The 20,879-nt window shown below is 40.1% G+C and overlaps 4 protein-coding genes across 5 annotated transcripts; 1 reads left to right on the top strand and 3 right to left on the bottom strand.

The window, feature by feature from the left end:
- Positions 1–1,775: 1,775 nt before the first annotated feature.
- Positions 1,776–10,964, bottom strand: ncbp1 (nuclear cap binding protein subunit 1). Its single transcript, XM_030766105.1, has 23 exons — positions 10,890–10,964; positions 10,171–10,259; positions 9,834–9,934; positions 9,535–9,691; positions 9,102–9,209; positions 8,790–8,911; positions 8,492–8,561; positions 7,582–7,797; positions 7,254–7,351; positions 7,026–7,089; positions 6,569–6,679; positions 6,231–6,295; positions 6,020–6,082; positions 5,760–5,834; positions 5,509–5,612; positions 5,299–5,421; positions 4,552–4,654; positions 4,202–4,295; positions 3,979–4,082; positions 3,254–3,399; positions 2,808–2,905; positions 2,071–2,184; positions 1,776–1,907 (listed from the first exon to the last, which is right to left on the bottom strand). Exons 1-23 carry the CDS (start codon positions 10,921–10,923, stop codon positions 1,794–1,796), a joined length of 2,373 nt encoding a protein of 790 aa, XP_030621965.1. The 5' UTR covers positions 10,924–10,964; the 3' UTR covers positions 1,776–1,793.
- Positions 10,965–11,137: 173 nt separating this feature from the next.
- Positions 11,138–14,289, top strand: tstd2 (thiosulfate sulfurtransferase like domain containing 2). Its single transcript, XM_030764735.1, has 10 exons — positions 11,138–11,195; positions 11,394–11,568; positions 11,654–11,946; positions 12,032–12,140; positions 12,253–12,375; positions 12,582–12,687; positions 12,820–12,935; positions 13,042–13,200; positions 13,444–13,582; positions 13,759–14,289. The coding sequence occupies exons 2-10, from the start codon at positions 11,437–11,439 to the stop codon at positions 13,989–13,991; spliced, it is 1,410 nt and encodes a 469-aa protein (XP_030620595.1). The 5' UTR covers positions 11,138–11,195; positions 11,394–11,436; the 3' UTR covers positions 13,992–14,289.
- Positions 14,290–14,379: 90 nt separating this feature from the next.
- On the bottom strand, positions 14,380–16,361 carry atp6v0e1 (ATPase H+ transporting V0 subunit e1). Its single transcript, XM_030764736.1, has 4 exons — positions 16,184–16,361; positions 15,506–15,553; positions 14,900–15,014; positions 14,380–14,760 (listed from the first exon to the last, which is right to left on the bottom strand). Exons 1-3 carry the CDS (start codon positions 16,285–16,287, stop codon positions 14,921–14,923), a joined length of 246 nt encoding a protein of 81 aa, XP_030620596.1. The 5' UTR covers positions 16,288–16,361; the 3' UTR covers positions 14,380–14,760; positions 14,900–14,920.
- A 650-nt stretch (positions 16,362–17,011) lies between these two features.
- On the bottom strand, positions 17,012–19,420 carry rpl26 (ribosomal protein L26). 2 transcript variants are annotated; one of them, XM_030794290.1, is made up of 4 exons: positions 19,376–19,420; positions 18,456–18,631; positions 17,994–18,134; positions 17,012–17,186 (listed from the first exon to the last, which is right to left on the bottom strand). In XM_030794290.1, exons 2-4 carry the CDS (start codon positions 18,621–18,623, stop codon positions 17,058–17,060), a joined length of 438 nt encoding a protein of 145 aa, XP_030650150.1. In that variant the 5' UTR covers positions 18,624–18,631; positions 19,376–19,420; the 3' UTR covers positions 17,012–17,057. The 2 variants fall into 2 exon arrangements, with proteins under 2 accessions (XP_030650150.1, XP_030650151.1); XM_030794291.1 differs by having other exon boundaries at positions 18,456–18,628; positions 19,376–19,419.
- Between the last annotated feature and the right edge of the window lie 1,459 nt (positions 19,421–20,879).

The following is a 20,879-nucleotide window of genomic DNA, read 5'->3' as shown; positions in this document are numbered from 1 at the left end:
CAAATTTGATGAATGTTCAACAAAAATAATCAGTTGTACTCACTGTCCTAATACTTCCCACTGTACGTTAACCAGATATTTGTAGTATTCAGTTATGATAGTGAGTTAATAGACAGTATTTTTTTCTCTTTAGATCAATTCTCCAGAAGGAAAAAAAATATTATCATGATCAGATATTATCAGATCAGTGCAGTATCATTGCCAAGATGTTATTAACGTTTTCATGCAGTGTCAAATATCAAATGTATATTTAAGACATCACTGATAATGTTACTGAGTTGTTACAAAGTTTCAAAGACAGTTTGCAGTACATAGCGTTACTGTGAAACATACTGTTATTTTCTGGTTTTTCTTGGTACATCATGTGTATTGAATTGCCTTCAGTATGTGTTCTGTGTGTATTTTACATACATATTTTATATATTGTTTTTAATTCTCTTTTTAAATTTATGTACACTGTTGGTATAGGAGGAACAGTATTTCATTCTTGATTGTATGCAAGTGCATGATAAAATGACAGTAAAAGAATCTCAATCTTGACCTTGAATTTGGTTCTTAGTTGTACTGGGTTCAAACTGAATTCTTAATGTAATGATTAATCTCTGTACATGCAGTAATGTATGGTAAAATGTCAGATACTTTGGTGTAAGTTGATGGGCTTTAACGTAGCCTGAAATACGGCTGTCTCCTGAGATACGTCCCATAAAAAAATGTCCATGTGACACTGGCTGACCTCTGAACTTACCTGTCGATAGCTAAGGCCATATCTTTCTATAGACATTCCTGCACTCCTCTGGAGAGCAATGTTTTTTTTTTTTTTTTTTTACATTAACCCTCCTGATTGTGGAAAGTTTTCAACCAAGTTTTATGTGTTATTGTAGGCTGTACATGTCTTACCGCTACTCGTATTATATTTCCCATTGAAATATGTTCAGGGTGTTTTAGGGAATTTGTGTGTACATATTACTGTATTCCTCTGTGCATATCATTGCTGTGATGCATGGTGTTTTCTTAAATTGCCTGACTCGCTTAATGAAAGCTCTGACTCAACAGAATTTAACAGTCAAAATCTGTAAGCTGTTCACAGAAAGCTTGTTTTCACTCATCAGAACAACTAATGGGAAGTTGCTCTGTTACTCTTTGTGAAATCTATTTTTGTTGTCATATGCATTGAGAAAACAGATACATTATAAATTGGGACATTCAGACGTTCAACACTGCACAAAAGAATGAGAAACACATAAATGTAAAAAAGGAAGACAGTTTTATTTACTTCATCACTGTTCCAAAATATCCTGTTACAGAGGCAAAAGAGATATTCATGTCTCCATATTGTAACACAACAGAGATGATACAGGATTGGACACACAACAGAATTTAATGTGTTCCACATCAGAATGACAAAATATTTAGAAAATGTAAAGGACTCTCATCGGAGCCACTGGCAGAAACTTGAAAGCCTCTTTTCGTTCAACTCTAAACCATGGGTTTTAAAAGTCCTACGTTTTACTTAGAACTATGAGCACTGACAAAGAAAAAAAAACAAAGAAAAAAAAAACAAACAAAAAAAATATAATTAAAAACAAACCAAAAAGGGAAAAAAAACCCAAAAAACATCGCAAGTGTTGTCGACCCCAAAAACGTCCAACGTCCTTGAAATGTCTCCAACTGAAGAAATGACCCCCCCACCCCTTCCCCCAAAACCCCAACTTACCATGTGGCTCCAGCCAATACTTTGAATGCCACACTAATACACAAAATTGAGAGTCTAGATGAGGGGCTTGGTGTGAGTCTCAAAGCTGCAGGGCACAGAACTGCTGGTAGACAGCTAGAATGTGAGGGTCTAACTCAGCTGTGAAGAGCAGGTTCTCCAGAGTGACAATGTACTGCTGAATGGTCGCGTGGTGCTGGAGGAGACACACAGACAGAACAGACAAAGCAGTGAGACTGGAGCAAGACACATACGTTAAGTCCCAAAAATCACAGACGACACGACAGCATCTGACTCTTTTGTAGCGTAAGACAGGTGAGGACAAGAAGGAGGAGGAGAAGGAGGAAGAGGAAGAGTACCATGAGGAAGATCTGCTGCAGCCTCTCTATGCAGTTCTTATACCAGGGGGTGTTGATGTCCACGCTGCCCGTTTCACAGCGAACCAGGTGCTCGGTTAACAACATGATGAAGCGCTAGAGAGAGAGAGAGAGAGAGAGAGAGAGAGAGAGAGAAAGACAAAGAGATGAAATTAAAATGAGAGTCCTGAAAAACTGAGACAGAGACACAATTCTAGGTTCTATTTGACTTTGGACTTTGTACCATTGTACTTTGAACCATTAACATCATTTCTGTGCTATTTGTTTTTTTGTTTTCATCATTTTAGTCCCGTTTCGTGTCAGATTTATAACGGCCCTGGATATGACTCCACCAGTACATGTGAAGCCAGGCACTGCATCTTTTCAGCACTGTAAACAACATAATACAGACAGCGCAGGGCACTATTCACGTGACAACAGTTCTCCTGGACACTTGGCAGCCTATTCCTGAACATTTGCTTTCAAACACTGAGTATTTCTATGATCGGGGATGGAATGAAGTCCCGTCCCCCCCCCCCCCCCCCCCCCGTGCTTTGGATGATCCGTCACAGTGTAATCATCATTGCAACACTACTTTGTGTGAATTACAAAGTGGCCAACTGTCTTGCTGGTTTTTGGAAACAGATGCTCTGAAAGGCAGTTTCACCCTTCTCTGCATCTGCCCGACTGCTCTGCGTTACCACCCCCCCCCCCCCCCACCCCCCCGTCATTTCCCGTACCTGGAAAATGACCAGAAAGAGGTTCTTCTGTTCGCTCTGGGCCGACTCCACTTTCTCCTGCAGTCTCTCGATCTGTTCCTCCAGCTGTCCGTCTTCATCTTCACTGTTCTTCTCCATATCCTCCTCATCACCACTATCCTTCTGCAAAACACACGCACGATAATTCACACACCTAGGGCCATACGCCGGGGAAGCCTTCAGTTCACTTTGATGGGAACAGTTTGTAACCCACATCATCGGTCCGTAAAACCTCAGAGATGAACATAATTTAAGAAAACTTTTTTTTCCCTTCATTTACAGAATATGGCGGGGTCTGAACGCAATGCCTGAACTATTCAAGTTAATATTTTCCAAGTTACCAGAGCCGTAGACATATAACTTGTGCTTATGTGTATACATGACTGGTGAGCTTGTGTGACTGAGACAGAAATCTCTGATGTCTGAACTGCCTGATTTCTCAGGATTATCACTTACCTTCTTATGCTGCTGTTTCTCGAGCTTGTCTTTGGCCTCCTCGAGCTCTTTTTGGATTTTCTGTACATGCTTGTTCATCTTACGGATAGTGGAGTGCAGAATCTCCCACACATAAAACCTGTTTATTCCCAAATAGCCGATTAAAGGAAAAAAAAAGAGAAAAAGCCCTGTGGTGTTACAGTACACTTGTTTAATACTCACGGTCCGGTAGGTGTTGGTGCATTTTAGGCTCAAGATTCAGTTTGTTTTTGATGCAGCAGAAAAAAAAAGCCAAATGTAAATTTTGTGGCCGACAGATTGTCTGTGCTTTACCAATCTGAGACTAACTCTTTGGTATAGTAATTTCTGAATATGTGGCATGTGCGTTGTTAAAGCATGTTAAGCAATGAAGGGACTGAAATAATAAAACAATCTGTATTTTATCATACCAAGCTGCCCATGTGAAAATTCTATAATATACATTATATATATATATACATACATACACACACATACATATATATATATATATATATATATATATATATATATATATATATATATATATATATATATATATATATATGACAAAATTAGTTGTATACTGTTACACCCCTACTGCCCAACTATTTGATTCACAATACCAATCATTCAGCTGATTGGTTGTGTATGATGAGAAGTACTGTTATCCCTCACTAGGTGAGAATCTATGACTTACTTTGTGAAATCGTGTGCCATGTCTTGGGAGAAGAGCCAATTGGCAACTGCTGCACAGTCCACAATCTGTGTCCGGATCATCTTATCAACCAGGACTGCAATCATCTGCATGGAAACAAAACGAAACCCCATACGATAAAGGTTAGAAAAAAAATATATATTTACTGGATTTACTTAGTTTATTTTCTGAGGTTTCCATAAAGGACAGAGGTCACAGAACTAACCTGTGGGTGATTCCTCCAGACTTCATAGACCACTCTGAGAATGTGTAGCTTCCCCTCGTCGCTGTCCGTCAGGGTTTTCAACACCTCGTGAAACCTGAGGGGGGGAGGGAGAGGGGAAACGCAACACCAAGTCACGACCGATTGGCCGAGAAAGAGCCGAATATCGCGGCAGGCAGCTGTGCTTAACAGTTCTTGGAAACCAACACGCAAAAGTGAATCAAGCGGCGCGGTAGTTCATTAACCCATACGGCTATTTGTGTCAGCTGTGCGGGACGGTGGGGGGGGGGGGGGCGCGGAGCACGGTTTGGGGCGATCTCGGGAGCAGGCTGGGCGCAGCGCGGCACACTCACTTGGCCAGGGCGCTGAAGGAGTGACTGAAGGATTTGGCAGCCAAGTGAAGCAGAGTCTGCAGGAACACTTCTATCTTCAGGGGGTTGAAGCCGTATCCCTCATCTGAGACAACATTTACATGTTAATGACTGACAGCTTAGAAACCACTGCAAATGAACAGAATGCCATTATGCGACAAGAAAAAAAAAAATCCATTTCATGTACGTTGAAATAGACACGTTATTTAAATATACGATTTAGACACCCACGCAATACTGAGACGTACTGACAAATCAAGTCAATGAGGGAATATACACTTCTGTACTATGAGTGATTACAAGATGAGTGGTTTCAAATATTATATGCGATTGAGTATGGATATAAAGTACAAGAGGCCATGCCATTTTGTGAACACTGTCACGGTGGGAAACTTGTGACAGAGTGAGGCCTGACCCATAGCCGAGGGTCAGCAATCCTTTTAACTGTATCATTCATACTATAGTCTTCTTATGCTCCTCCTCTAAAGGCTAAAACCTTCTGACTGTACTATATCATTGCACACATAAGAAATACAGCCTTACGAACCAATAACTGCTTAAACCACCGTGAAAACCTTTCGTATCACATCCAACTTGAGCTCCCTGGATCACTATGACAACAGATGAGGTGAAAACGTTTTACCTATGATATACTGTAAATATATGCACGGCTGGCGTGCTCAGTTATACAATTATACATTTTATACAATTCGAGCTGGGTTGACCCACCATCATCGTCCTCCTGGTTGGGGTTTGGCACGTCTTTCAGGACGGTGAGGATCTCTTCATTTGAGGCACGGTTTTTGATGGCATTTCCTACTGTTATTGCCACAGCGTAGCCCGGCAACGAACCTGTGACAGAACACCATGTTTTAAGCGTGGTCAAGACAACCGCATATTTATCCTTCATCAAGGCTTTATGAGACTAATGGCCCTTACTGTTGTTCTCATCTGCGTATTTATACTGGAATATTGGTTCAGCTGGGATTAAAGCAGAGAAACTGGGAGGGACAATGTCCACTATCCGCTGATGGTAAGAGAGTCTAGGATCATAAAAAAATGAAGAAAAAAAAAAAAAAAAAAAAGAGTTATCTGCCAACAAACAACCATCACTAATGATATATTGACCAGTTCACTGATGACAACAACAAATTTAATATGAACCAAACAACAACAACAACAACTGGTACCTCATGCATTTTTCCAACACTTCTCTGACAAATTTGGGCTTTGGCTTTTCAAGGTCCACAGTCAAGCAATCAGCCCTTAAAGGAGGGGGGGGAGGAAAAAAAGGTCATTACAGCTTCTTATATTTATATTTCTTATATTTACAACATTTACAACCGGTCAATGTGAAGAGCAACAGGCTACTAGATCTATACTGGGCTAAATCTGAGACACATACTATACAGTCACAACAGGTCAAAAGGTCACAGACAGACGACCTTACCAGTCATCCCAGCTCCATCGGAATTGAAAATTGCTCAAATGGTGAGAAAACCAGTTGATGAGTCTGCAGTAGAGAGAAATGACCATTACAAAGTTAGCAAAAATGCAATATTCCCTAAATGAAGACCGGTTTGCTATAATGCAATAAAGCTGAACGTGATTCAGATTTAAGACAGTCTTAAAAAAACGTGCGAGTAAGATCAGAAACTCACCTGTCTATGCATGTCGTGTTCATGGTGTCCAATCGCATGTACAACATCTCTGTGGCTTGAGCTAGCTGAGAGCATTACGCTAAGGTGAAACACTTATAAACAGTTTGCATCAATGGAAAAAACCCCAGAAACACTGAAATCCTTTGAACACCTTAAGAAAGAGGGCTAAATTCTCGCTTGAGCCGCATCTGAGGTCATTTCAAAAGGGAGAAATGACGATACTGAAAACTGTACTATGAGCTTTTGAGTGAAAAAAAAAAAAAAAAAAGACATACAATCCCCCACATTCTCAAAGAGAAAACATCAGAGAATGAACGTCAAGCAGGTAAAAAGGATACAACTTGTGGAAGAGAACCAGGCTGCAGCTTACAGAGCTCAATGAGTAACGTGGTGTACATAACGTCAATGTGGGGCGGTGCAGGCAGCTGGAACAGTTCTCCAAAGATAACCTGGACAAAGAGTACTCAGTCAGTACACTGCAAACCCTAATTCTGTCACTGAAATCCTAAACATTCCAGAGGACGAATGGAGTCTGGATCAGTCAGAGACGATTTACGCTGGTCGTTTCTGAGAGAAATCTGTACTTTGACCAAGCCAATAGCATTGATCATGTCATGTTCATGTTAGGCCAGTTGCTTCTGAAATGTTGTGACAAATAGTTGGTGATAACCATGAAAATAAACACAGAAATATGGAAGAATTATGGGTTTTGTTTTTAATAAGCCAATACATATATTGAGAGTTATGAACATTAGGTACAGGTCAGGGATCAGTTGCCATCTACTATCTACATACCTCCACAATGTGATAGTTCAGTGGGATCTTGTTTTTTCCAGGGTAGCTGAGCAACTGGGCAGCGCTAAAATAAATAAATAAACAAACAAATAAATAAATAAATAAAAAGGATGGTAAAAAACAACAAAAAGAAAATTGAATAGTGAAAAACATAAGCCTTGTTTGAAACAAATGACACATTTTCACTTGAAATGTAGACCTGTCTTAACTGCCCATGAGTCAGCTTACCATGTTTTCCTCTCCCTCCAATGAGAGTTGATAATGCAGTGAAGATTCTCCTCTATGACAAACCTCTCAACAGAATGACTTCCTGGCATGACGGGCCCCTGAATTTCAAGACGCGACACCTCGTTAGTTTCACGCGTTAACACACAAAAAAAACTCTCATTCTTCAAACATGTTACGACGCACACCGAGAAAGGCCTTTTCGTAACGCACGTAAACAGAATGACGCGAATGTTACAGCCCAGTGCATCTAGATCAGGAACACTGTCCGTGTCCACAGTTATAATCTACCGTTCCCTCTGGTTTCTGATTGGCTGAGAGGAGGACAGACCTCGGGCGCGTCGGTGTAGTCGAACATGCGGAAGACCACGCGGGGCATGGGATAGACGGCGTCGTCCGAGTGAGCTGGCGGAGTGAACGGAGGCAGGTTGTGCTGCAGGGCCTCGCACAGCACGCTGTCGAAGGCGATGTACGGTCTCAGAATGTGGCGTTCCTGCCAACGGTCCTTCTTCAGTTTCTGCACCTGAGCCCACAGGCAGTCCAGATACTGACAAACACAGAGGTTAGGGATTAAGACTCTCAAAAAACACGAGATCTCGAAAGATTAATGCAACGTAAGAAAACGTTAATCGAGGTGACCAATGGGAACCGGTCATCTTGTGATTTGAAGCAAACGATAAATGACTCCATGTGTAAGGCACAATGGTCATGACTCTCATTAACGAGTATCTCATTTGGAAAAAGTGTATGGAGAGCATGAGAGCATTTGAGCGGTTAGAGACAAAAAGATAAAAAAAAAAAATCAAAACTCTCAAAACATGAGGTTTTAAAGGTTAATGCAACATAAGAAAACATGAATCAAAGCGATCAAGGGAACTGGTCATCTTGTGTTTCTAGCCAGTGAGCATTGAGAAGAAAAGGGGAACTGACTCCACATACGAGGCACAACGCTTATGACTCCAATTGACTACATGTGTAAGAAGTGTATGGAGAACATAAGAGAGTGTTTCACCACAATGGTTAGGGACAAAAAATAAATAAATAAATAAATAAATAAACAGTAACTTGCTATATGGAAATGACAGGTCCACCAATCAACAGATCAAAATGAATCTTGTGACTTAGATGCTTTGTTCCGCAATCCAAACAGCCAATGAGGATGTCAGTGTAAAGAAGATATAACTGATGCCAAGCAAACCCTAAAAGCTCATTGGATGGAATCAAGATGTAATCGGTCTTACTTCTTCCTGCGGATGAGGCTTCTCTGCCGTCCAAACCTGCAGCATTGGAACGTGTGTCTTATGCCGTCTCCTGCAAAGGGCGCCCAGAGATTTCGCGGTTAACACCTCTAAATATTTTAATAACTTCCTGACCTTAACTCTGAATAGCTATAGGTAAGGTGACTTAAACCGGGCTTACATTCTATCGTCTGAATTCAATACTTAATAAAAGTCACATGAAATATTAGAGATAACTTGCAGTGTTCAAGGACAATAGTGGTCAACATGGACCAAGAGAGATGATGGTAGGAATGCTCACTTCAGGTAGCCATCAATCTGGTTGAGAAGTCGATCCATTTCCACATCCTTCTTTTCGTAGAGTTCTTTCCCGACCCAGGGGAGGGAGGAGAGCACCGCGTAGACATACCAGTCAGAGCGCACCTGTAACAGGAAACGTGTGTGAGAAAATGGAGACAAAACATGGAGAGGAATCTGACAGCATTCTGCATTCTGGGCAGAATTCTGGGCAGAACATTAGAGGACGTCACTGCTTTGCCTTTAATGATAACCAAAATACATAACTGAATAAAAACATTTCTACTTAACATGCATTTAGTTCGGCATACGTCACCTGTGGTATATCTTCTTCTTGCGTGACGCTGACAAAATTCTCAAACATAGCAACCATGGAAGGGGCTGCAATAACATGACAGTTCACCAAGTCTGAGAGGAAACGCACCTACAAAACCAGATAAACCATATAAGGTTATACAAACATTCAAAGGTGTAGGTTTAAATCTTAACTGTCTTACGAGAAAACCTGTTTTTGCAACCAAGCGGAAATAAATCAGTCAACCTCTCTCTACGTGAAGGTCCTCTCTGAATAGAGGAACAGTACATTGTCAAAAATCTACAATAATCACATGCAATTTAACAAAAACTGCAGAAGGTATTCAATTGTTTTTATTGTCTTCAGCATGTGTCTTCAGACAATTATTTACTTCTAAGATGGAAGCTGGAATTAATGTGCATTAATGTCTTTGTCATGATTGCAAAACACATACCACGTAAACAGCCTCAGAATACAAATTCGCCTTCAGTGTCTCTTTGAGCTGTCGAATCATAGCCTCAACAAACTCCCCACCAAAGTTGTAATTGCGTGCGTTCAGTAGGCCAACCAGCGTTGTGTATACCGTTAACTTCTCCGGTAACAGCCTAGCACTGTGGGAAGCAAAATGCAATTACACAATGACTTCTCTTATTCTTTCTTAGACAATGCACCGCGCTTCTGAAGAACATTTTCAGGCAGGAAACAAAAATGCAAAAGTAAAAAAAAAAAATTAGGAAAATACAAAAAACTTACACAGCACACAAAATACGCAGGATTTTGCTTTTGTAATTTGGCAGGTCTGCTTCCAAGACACCTGCAAGGCCTTCCAAATTACTCTCCAAAGAGGATGTGCTCTGCAAGCAACAGACACGTGAACCACATATTTGTTTTTTTTCCAGGTAGATCATGCTTAATAATAATAATAATAATAATAATTATAATAATAATAATAATATTTAAAAGAAGAAGGATCTTGCAACGATGTAAGCCTATATAAAATCAAAGGTCCTGCTATTTTAAAATGGGCAAGGCTGTTGATCGATCAAAACAGTGATAAATGCAAAAAAAAAAAAAACAAAGCGTCAGTTACCTTCTCCCCTACTCTGCATATCAGAGACTCAAGCCGGTCCTCAATCTCGATTGGCTCGGATGTCCGCCTTCTTTTATGAGGCTGAGCACCTAGTAGCAAAAGGGTCGAGAAATATTCTAACAGTCACTATAAAAATGTAAGTAATATTTCCCGGCATAAGTCAAATATTGCTCCGACAGTTTTTTATCAATGTAAAAATGGGAGGAGTCACATGTAGCTATAACGTGCCGTCACGTAAACCAGCAAGTATACACTTTATTGTGGAACCAACGGGCACGTTACACCTAGCGAATTAAAAAAAATATATTGCCAGTAGTGATATGGACGCCGGAAAGCTTTCCTATTACATGACCATTCGTGAGACCTAGTTACAGACCTGACAAACTGCACATCGCCAGTTTAGCTTGAACAGCTACCTATAAAACTCATTGGGACAGCTTACTAGTCTAAACGACAGAAAAACTACGAACTCACATTAAACTCTATTTGAGTTCTGTTTGACTGAACCAGTCAAAGTGTCGTAAACTACATTTACCTTTACATGTGGAGTGCAGAGGTACACTGTAATCATGCCACTCTCGTGCATGCTAGCGATAGCGTACCCTATCGCACAGCTAGGCATGCAATTGGCTGTGTAGCGCTAGCTTACTATCAATTTTGCATTGCAAAATGCTACGCTAGCTGACGTTTGCTAGCAAAAAAATCTTTCGGGAACTCACCATCATTCTCGTCGCTGTGCCTTCTTCTTGACATAGTGATAAATACGCTTATGTATCCCAATTATCTGCACAAATATAGTCTGTTCAGAATATCTGATGTTTCTTGATACGGTATAAAAATGCGTTACCAGCCCAACGGCGTTTGAATGGTTGCAATAGTGAACACAGTCTGCACTAGAAAAATAAAAGCGGTCGGATTTACACAAACACATCCGGAGCAAAAGAGGAAAGAACTCGGAAGTACTTTTGATGCATTGAGCGTCTTCCTGTTTCGGAATTTGTAGGCATGGGAAAATAAAGGATCAAGTGAGGTTTTTACTTTCTTGCTCTTGTTATACCTTACTGTATCTCTATTATTAATATGTTGTTTATATTTTCAGTAGAATGTTTTGTGTCTTTCTCATAAAAATTTAAGAATCAGCTCAAATTTATAAGGCGACAACTCAGTGAACTTGGCTGCTGTAAACCATTTTTGACTTTGGAAACATTGTTCACTTTCCACAGGTTCTACGTGTTGGTACCACATCATTTTTGTTAATTACTTATAATGGCTGGTGATGAGTTGGCAGAGAGTATGCTTAGTAATATGGATGTTGAGAATCTGTCGTCGAAGGGTTTTAAAGAAGACAGACCTCAAATATCAGCAACACGGAAAGACTATTCCTATGCAAAGAAAAAGGTGAGTGTCACCACTATAATCTTAAACTAGAACAGTGTTTCCGTCATTTTGATATTTAGCTCGAACTATTTACTTTGTCCTGTAGACATTTGCGACATTTGTGGCATCTAAGAGGGTTCCTGCACCCTGCGAAAATACCTCGTCAACTTTGTGGTGCTGCTGTGACAGAACTTTCACAGATCTTTCCTCAATCCACAAACACGTTGCCAACGATCATGCAAAAGATATTCATCAGCTCACTATCGACGCTTTAGACCTCATGCAAAGACAAACCGAAGAAGAATCTTCCGTGCACCAAGATTCGACGAATGACGGTGCCGTTGACGCGTCGTGCTGGGTACCTGACATAAGCCAAATTTCTGAAGACAAACTGAACAGGTATAGTCCATCTTCCTCATTGGTTAAACGGAGTTGCTGGAACTGTACTATCTGACTCTTGTCTTTGTTTCTGTCTCTTTATAAGGGGCCCTGGCGAAGTGCTTTTGTATTATTGTTACTGTCCAATAGAGAATCCACAACTCATTTGTGCGTGGCAGAAAGCTTTGTGTTCAAAGCTCCAGTTGACTGGCAAGGTAAAACTGGATTTCAAGTAAAGATTGTTTGTGCTTTTTCCTTTACTTATTCTTCTCTCTGATGTAATTAATATGAGCAAGACTTCAGTAAGCTGGACTTGTTATCTTGCAGATTCGAGTAGCCACTGAAGGAATCAATGGAACAGTTGGTGGTACCAAAGTAGCCACAGGCCTTTACATCCATGCAATGCTTTCTCATCCAATCTTCAAAATAATGCAAGTAGAAGACTTCAAGGTAAAGTATATACTTATCATTTATTCATAACAGAAGATTTTCATAATAACTAGTTTGACTTATATATAACCATTATAATTGTTCACTTTCTAAACTGTTGACTGAGGGTGTTTGTATAATGGTTTGTGTGGTATTACAACCACAATGTTCTTTTAGTGATTTTAGTATCTTTGCTTGTGACAATATGAAAGTGTTCTCACCCTTAGAGAAGTGAGGGGGGTTCTGACTGCTTCTCAGAGCTCAGGGTTGGAGTCTTTAAAGAAATCGTACCAATGGGAGTGGATCCAGATATGATATCATATAGAATGGCAGGTGGGGGAGTATTTATTATTATCTCTCTAATATATGTGTTTTGTCATGTATTGCCTCGTGTCACATGTGTGTTCTTGTATTATTGTTATTGTAGGAATTCTATTAACACAGACATTCTGTTGTCGTACTTAGGAACTCATTTGGAACCTGAAGAATTTCACAGAGAGGTGCAAACTCTTCTGGAGAAAGGTCCTTCATGCAATGATACAATATTGTTAGACTGTAGAAACTTCTATGAGAGTAAGATTGTAAGTGTCTCTCTACAGCAATGTTGATTGTCCATAATATGAGGCGGTTTCACAGTGCATCTCTGATAAAATGGCAAATTCGCTTGTGTTAAAAATTCACACGCAGGGACAGTTCAGTCAGTGTTTGGCCCCTGACATCCGGAAATTCAGCTACTTCCCAGATTATGTGGACAAGAACCTGGACCTGTTTCGAGATAAGAAGGTTCTGATGTACTGCACGGGGGGCATTCGCTGTGAACGAGGGTCTGCCTACCTCCTCTCCAAGGTCATAATCGTTTTTCCTAACGGATACTTATTTTAAATTGATCAAAGTATCTCAGCACAATGTGAACATGCATGTCAGTTTAACAAGAAATAATTAACGGAGCGGTGCAGGAGTTTTGTCACGTGAATGACAATTGATTTTGTTGAATGAGAATAGGATTAATGAGTTGACTATAATCATATTTCCAGCATTAACACATAGATATGGCCGTCATCCTTAGTGTTTCCTTGTCTCGATCAACAGAATGTGTGTAAAGAAGTCTGTCAACTGAAGGGGGGCATCCACAAGTACTTGGAGCGTTTTCCTGAAGGCTTTTACCGAGGGAAGCTCTTTGTGTTTGACGAGCGCTACGCAATTTCCTTCAACGACGATGTTGTCTCAGGTCTGTCTCTTTCGGCGCGCTCCCACTGAAAGTTAGGACTTACTCCTGCCACGAAGCCAGGGGCTCGTAGCATGTTTGCTCGTATACTGGAAAAAAGTACAGTAACTTAATCGTGAAGTAAAGTCAGGCAATGTATGCGTGCTGTCTCCAAACGTCCCTCTCTTTTGTGTGTTTAGACTGTAGGTATTGTGGAACCCCTTGGGACCAGTATCAGCTGTGCTCCACGCAGTTCTGCTGTCAGCTTGTCTTGTCGTGCCCTTCTTGCCGCCGAGAGGGTCATACGGCCTGTTGTCCCGCCTGCCAAGCCAAAGACCAGGGACGGAGCGACCCCTCTTCAGACGGGTCTCTCAGAAAGGAAGAGTGCGAGTGTACTTCTTCACGGCCAAGGATCCCTAAAGACACATTATGACCCCGACTTCGGAACCTGCATCTGCACTGTAGACGCATCAAAAGAAGTGTACTCTACCATGCAATACCTCAGTCTTAGAGAGCTAAAGCTGAGGCCAGTGAGACAAGAATTAGAGAATGAGCGATGTTGTCTGGTTCAAATGTGGTTTTGAATGCAAGTGTTTCCGTGAATTGATGACGCTGTAATGGACATTTCGCACTGCACGAGTGAGTGAACGTTGAAGTGAACTTTTAACTGACCTCAAATGACAACTTACAATAATTTGTATCAACTTGAGTTCATCTTAAGTGCTTTTAATGGTTCGTGCTCTTGAAATTTTTTTTTAATCCAGAAACAGACAAACAGAGTGTGTAATGTTTTAAGGAAATACACTATAAACTGTAAACGGGAATAAATACAATTTCCTTATCCAAAATTTTAATGCAGGCACTTCATCACATAAATACAATGCATTGAAAAGCAAACAGCAACCATTAGTAATGAGTTAATTTGTCTGAGGACTTTGAAAATGTTGTTGACGTAACGTACCACTCAACGACACAAACACAATGGAGACAAAATACAAGCGTCAAAGTAACACATTACTTACAATTTCCATCACAAAAGGTTTCATTTATCTACACAACTTTAAACTACGGTGACAGGCATATGATTTTGCTTTACTTCATGAATCACAAAACTGTGGTTAAGGCTTCAGGTTGGAGGAGGAATTCCCTTTGTGAAGAGGCGAATGAAGGACTTCATTTGGCAATGTACAGAGAATCCAGTTCTGTGAACATATACTTAATTGTGAATTTGTGACGTGCACAGAAATGTTGGTGGCAACTGCTTAAAGTCAATTTTAAACAACAATATCCTATACTGTAACGTGATAAGAGACGAGATTGTGGTTATCTACAAAACTTTACCTGATGAGGAAAGACTCCAGTCTATGGCCAGTGATAACGAAGGTACCATATAGTGTCGTTACTCAGTGCCGGTCCAAATAAAGGATTCAACTGTGCAAGAATGGCGATGAGCCAGCTACAAGACATAATCCCGAAGAATGCGGATTAATAAACTCAAATAGAAATGGACAGACAAACAGGGTAAACAGAAAAATATCTAACTTTCTAATTAGATTGTTTATCTCCATTAAATTCCTGTGTCTAAACAAGAATGGAACCTGACTCGGGTTTAGCATCAGCATTCTAAATAATTCAGGGTGACATAAAACTACATTCAGTTGATGCAAAGGTTCCAAGGCGGAATATATACTTTACCGAAATATCCGTCAATACACTTGAACAAAGCCATGCAGACTAAAAAACAAATGTTCACTTCTGTGTGACGTAGTTAGTCTAAATGGGCAGTACATTGATTGTCTGAAACCACAGATCCCAATCGATGTTAATGGAACTCCCTGGGGCAGTGGGTGACAGGATGCAACAAGACATCAGACACTTGCCCTCCCAACACAATAGCACTTTTTCTCTTTACATGCAGTATTTTAGAAATGCAATGCAAATACTTACAAAAGGTAACAGCAAACTGCAGTTAGTACCAGCATGGTGACAATGACCCTAGTGTTGAGACAGCCAAACAGACAACGCAAAATATGTCGAGAGAAAAGAAAGTCATAAACATATAAATTAGCAGAGGTCCAATTTTCATCTTGAACAATTTTTGTCTATAAACTCACTGACCAAAACTGGCATAGCATGTTATTCCGAAATTTCGTATTATACATGGAGCATTTGGAAACATTGTTAGAATAAAAGGAAGATGGAATAAGGAAGACAAAATATAGAAATTCCCGTATGACCTATGTTTCCATGCAAGAATCGCTTTTAGGGTTAACAAAAGTAGTCACTACCTACATACAATGAAATGCAACTCGAGAAAACTATTTTCAGTTAAAAAATTATATTATTGCTTTTATATATAGACGCGTAGCCCTATACTTTTAGAACACTATAACTAAAGTTTATACGTTGTATCTATTTTAACCCACCTGCAGGTTGTCAAATGACTTTTCAGCCAGAATTCCTCTGACCCTTTTAAGTATTGTTCGATTAATCTTTAACTGAGTTGTACACAACTGCTAAAGGACAATTTCATATTTATTAAACCAGATGAGACAAAATAAGTCCAGACCATATTTAGTTTCAATGTAGCTCGACAATTAGCCCACTGCGGCTAACTATACTTACCCTCTATTTGGTCCTTTGGGAATGAACCACGGTACGACCCCACCAACTAAGCCCCAAAAGATGGTCATAACTGCTATGGAAATCACAAAAGATAATTCTGCCATTTCTCTCTTTGGTTTTAAGTGTAGTATAAATTAATACAAAATTAAGGCAACCCAGTCGTTCTACACATTGACTGTTAGTGAGTAAATGTTAGGAAGCTGGGATCACATGACACTGAGCACGGGTTGAACTTTGTAGGCGGACACTAAATTATTGTAACCGCCTCCGGAACGAAATTTTCATTTCCCAAAAAACGCATTGAAAAGCAAACGGAGTTTCTTAGGGATACACAACTGTGTCGAATATATAAACATATGTATGTATGTGTGTGTGTATATATATATATATATATTTTTTTTTTTTTACCGAGACAGCATTCATACAGCTGCATAATTTTTCACTCTGGAATTGCAACTATATACATCAGCCTTTTTTTTAAAGGCAAGTTTTAGATAATGGTCACACCAGATTGAACAGATCCTTTCCTCTCCCTACAGTTTAGCCACAGAACCAGATGTGTGATCAATCGAATTCTATTTTTTGTACACACAAAGACCACCAACATGGGATCAGGCCACACAAAGACTACTATCCCACCTTTTTGTTTTTTAAATTAGACCAGCAGTAACACTTAAATTAATCGTGAGGTAACGAGTGCACGAGTATATGACTTCTGGTTCATGACCGAACGTTTAGTGTAGTGAGCTGAAATTTGAAAGGATTGTTCTGGGGAAAGTATTTGCACAACCACTTCTACAATGGCAAAGACAACACAACAACAAAACGTTTTTTTTTTTTTTTACAGTCCTTTATTGTTAGCAAAAAGTATTTTTTACTCCTGCATTTTCTCAATAGTCTCCTCCTTGTATTTTCCCTTCTCCTTGCCGTCCTGTCGAGACTTGGCTTTGCGCTCCAGGATCTTCTTGCGATCCTTATCGAGCTTTAGCCTGGTGATCACAACCTGGAAAAACAAAAGGCAGAGGATCCAATTAGGAGGAGTCTTGTAAACAAAACATTACATTTCAAAAAGCCCAGAAAGCAGAACATGCCTGCCTTTGGTTGCACAGTCAGACCATGACGTGCAGCTGAATGTTTGAAAGCAAAACAAAATGCATCCGTGTCTGCGATGCATCATTCAGAAGTGAGCAGAAATGAATGCTTTTTTAAATCAAAGACAGCATCAAACCCTCAATTTGGGAAATGCCAGTGTTGATCTTGTGCTGTTTTACCACAGGGAAGTTGGTGTTACGTAGCCAAGCGGAGTCTCTATAACTGCCCTTCATACACAAAAACAACGACATGCACACAGCTGCCTGTCTAAGTGATGTACTGAGGGACATCTACAGCAGTCAATACCATGGGGTAAAATACGCTGGTAAAGGGAGACAACCAGGAGTCACCCCAAATCACGAGGGCCAGAGGACCATGAAGTACTGATCAAATACAGTGCCACTGTTACACTTGTTACAGGCAGAGTCAAATCCTTATCCAAACAGTGAAGCAGAGTATCCAAAGTGTCGCAGTAAAGCCGTTACCAGTTCTCAGAATTTACCGTGTACAAGTACGTCCGAGACAAAGCGAAGAGAATGGCATGCAGCAGAAGACACTCGCACATCGTTACAGACGGTGAGAAAACAAGAGCCGCTAACGTGCTGGGTGGTACATACTTTTGTCCATGCACCACATGCAAGTTCACAAAACTCGAGGTTTTGGGGGGGAGGGGGGCGGGGGACGACGACTAATCCTTAGAGAAAACCTGGGTTCATACCTTGCTGGGGTGGATACCAACATGTACTGTGGTACCGTTGGCCTTCTCACGCTGCACACGCTCGATGTAGATGACGTACTTCTTCCTGTAGACCTGCACGACTTTGCCAATCTGCTGGCCTTTGTAGTGTCCACGGACAACCTGTTACGGAACCCAAAAAAGAAGAAAACATTAGCATGTGTGGCTGGAAAAAAACAAAAAAACAACTTATTACACCATATCGGATTCAAGCATAAGCAAAAGTTACTCCTCTGATGTTCCCAGCATTCAAATAAACTCTGCTGAGAAGAGTGACAGGTTTACATATATCTTCGACAGCAGTCAATTTGTTGTGTTAACTATACATGTACATTTAATTACTAAATATTATAAACTGAAAGTGTCTTGAACTGCTTGTGTACACGTAAACAAACAGTTCAGAACCACACGTCCACGCATCAAAGACCCACCAGAACTTCTTACCTGGACCTCATCATCCTTGCGGATGGGCATGGATCTCACATTGTACTTCTGGCGAAGTTCTTTGGAGAGGGGGGAAGACATGATCTTCCTGCGGATGTGTGAAGGGGCATTGAAATGCCTCTTTCGGTTCTTACGCCGTGAGGATGTTACAAACGGGTTCAGCTTCATGATGGCTGCTGATGGAAAGAGAGGGAGAATTACCATTCAATCTCATCACTGCTCCAAAAGGCACAACATGACAAAACACTCAAAGCAACACAACAATGAGTTTGTCACAGATGGGAACTTGAGCACTGAACAGATATCTGAAAGGCAGGACACTTTCTGCAATATGACTGATAACTAAACGCCTATCACACTCTCTATTCACTGAGAACGGCAGCAACGAACCAGCCAACTGATCATAATTCAGTTAGCACAGAACGCAATTTGACGTTTGGCAAAGACACACTGGCAGAAACGTGATTGACAACTGATATTTTCAGCAAAATGAATGAATTTACAACGTATCGCGCCACCGAGAACAGCACGCTTACTGTATCATGCCATACAGCAACGTAAACTTAGCTTAGCACTCGTAGTCTGTGCATTAACTTGACACTACCCTTGCTTTTTTCCCGTATATCAAAAGTAAGGTTATCGTTTACACTTCACAATCTCTATTTAATGAGTAAGATACATTTGTTAAGTTAAAACGAGCGTACACGGGGTGCTTTGATGCAGCAATGGAAGAAGTCAGCTAGGTCAGGGCTTTGGCAAATTCATTTGTGACTTTAATACATTCTGATAGGCGAAATGATTGCGCTCCATTGAAAAATAAGGTATTTAATACGGAATGATAAAATTGTCTTCCCAATAGTCCCGATTATAACATGGATGGATGAAGATCTTTCTTCAATGTTTTAGCTAACATTTCTTACCCTGCCGTTGATTCCGCTATGGCCGCCGGAAAAGAGGCCTCCAAAGTACTTCCGCCGAAATTAGTCAAGACCAGAGTCCCGCGATAGCAGCGCTCACTGAAACGAGATTTGACTCTCTGTGTGAGCCGCGTGAACCGAAGTTTGCAGGTAAGAGAACTACAGCACTAGCGAGAAAGATTGGTAGTCGGCCCTCATCAGGGATATTTGTAGTTTTTTCGGCCCTCAGTTAAAGCACTTGCTATTCTTGCATTTCACAACACTCCACACGACTAAGTGAGATCAGTTTACGTTTTCCCAATTAATAAGCAAGTAAGTAGCCTAAGTAAGTAAGTAAATAAATAAATAAAATTAAAAATCTCTCTTAAATCATGAAGAGAAAAAGCAGGAACACAGCACATTTTTGGAAATGATAGGGGTTGATACTGAAATTGTCCGGCAGTGTATAGACTAGTCTGTGCAAATGACTTCTTATGAGCATGTGTAATCTACATTACTTTTTGAATGTCACATTTAGAAAGACCAGTTGACCTCTCCACAAAAGTACTCGTTGTGGTGTATGTCAGGCAGAACATGGACTCCTGAGACAGAGGCTGGGGGCATAAAGGTTTCCTTAACTCTCTCAACAGGTGTTCTTTTACAGCTTTCAATAGGCTCTATTGACAATGTGATGAAATAAAAAGGGGATCATAACACACAAAACCAAGGGAAGCTTACATCTGCTAGGGCCTTTGGGCTCCTGGTCTGTGAGAAGGAGTTCCATGAATAAGCCTGGTCTTGAAAACATTGCCTGATTGTTTGTTTTGTATGTGCAGGCTTTAGATATTGTTAATACATGAATGAAAAGCACAATTCAGAGAGAGGAGCATAGACTTACCAGGCTAAACAGGACTCAAACAGGCAGACACAAAAACAAATAACACCCTCAGAATTGGGTTCATTTGGGAAAATTTATCATAAAAAAAAAAGCTTTTAGAGGATTTTCAGCTTCCCGTTTTTTTTGTTGTCATTGTTGCTGACTTGACATTGACTTAATAATAAAGGAAATGCACGAATTTTTCAAATTAATCATAATTTTCCTACAGGGATTTGATTTCAATTGAGCATGACTGTGAAATGGATATTACAAGTGCAAATTACCAAAACAAACAAACAAACAAAAAAATCAAACAAATTAAGAAAGAATCAGAGAAATATAATACAGAATAAAATATCGCATTTTGTGGCTAACATTAAACCTAAGGTCAAGTGTCTAACACCAGTATTCCTTCCTCATGTTCATACCTGTGCATAGGTATGAATTATGAGTGCATTCATGTACATGAAGTCTAAATACAGTGCCAAAGAAGAACTAAACTGTGTCAAATAGAAAGACTGCATCAAATAGAAACGTCTTGGTTTACTAATGGCCCATCACCATAAAGTGTGAATGTGTTAATGTTATAAATATGTGTCACAAATATTCTCTATTTTTTGGTTTTCTTTTCTTTTCTTTTTTTTTTTTTTT

Source organism: Chanos chanos, chromosome 2 (assembly GCF_902362185.1).
Source record: "Chanos chanos chromosome 2, fChaCha1.1, whole genome shotgun sequence".
NCBI classification, from domain to species: Eukaryota; Metazoa; Chordata; class Actinopteri; order Gonorynchiformes; family Chanidae; genus Chanos; species Chanos chanos.
The sequence above is the reverse complement of the archived record's forward strand: the minus strand, read 5'-3'. Positions and strand labels throughout refer to the sequence as shown.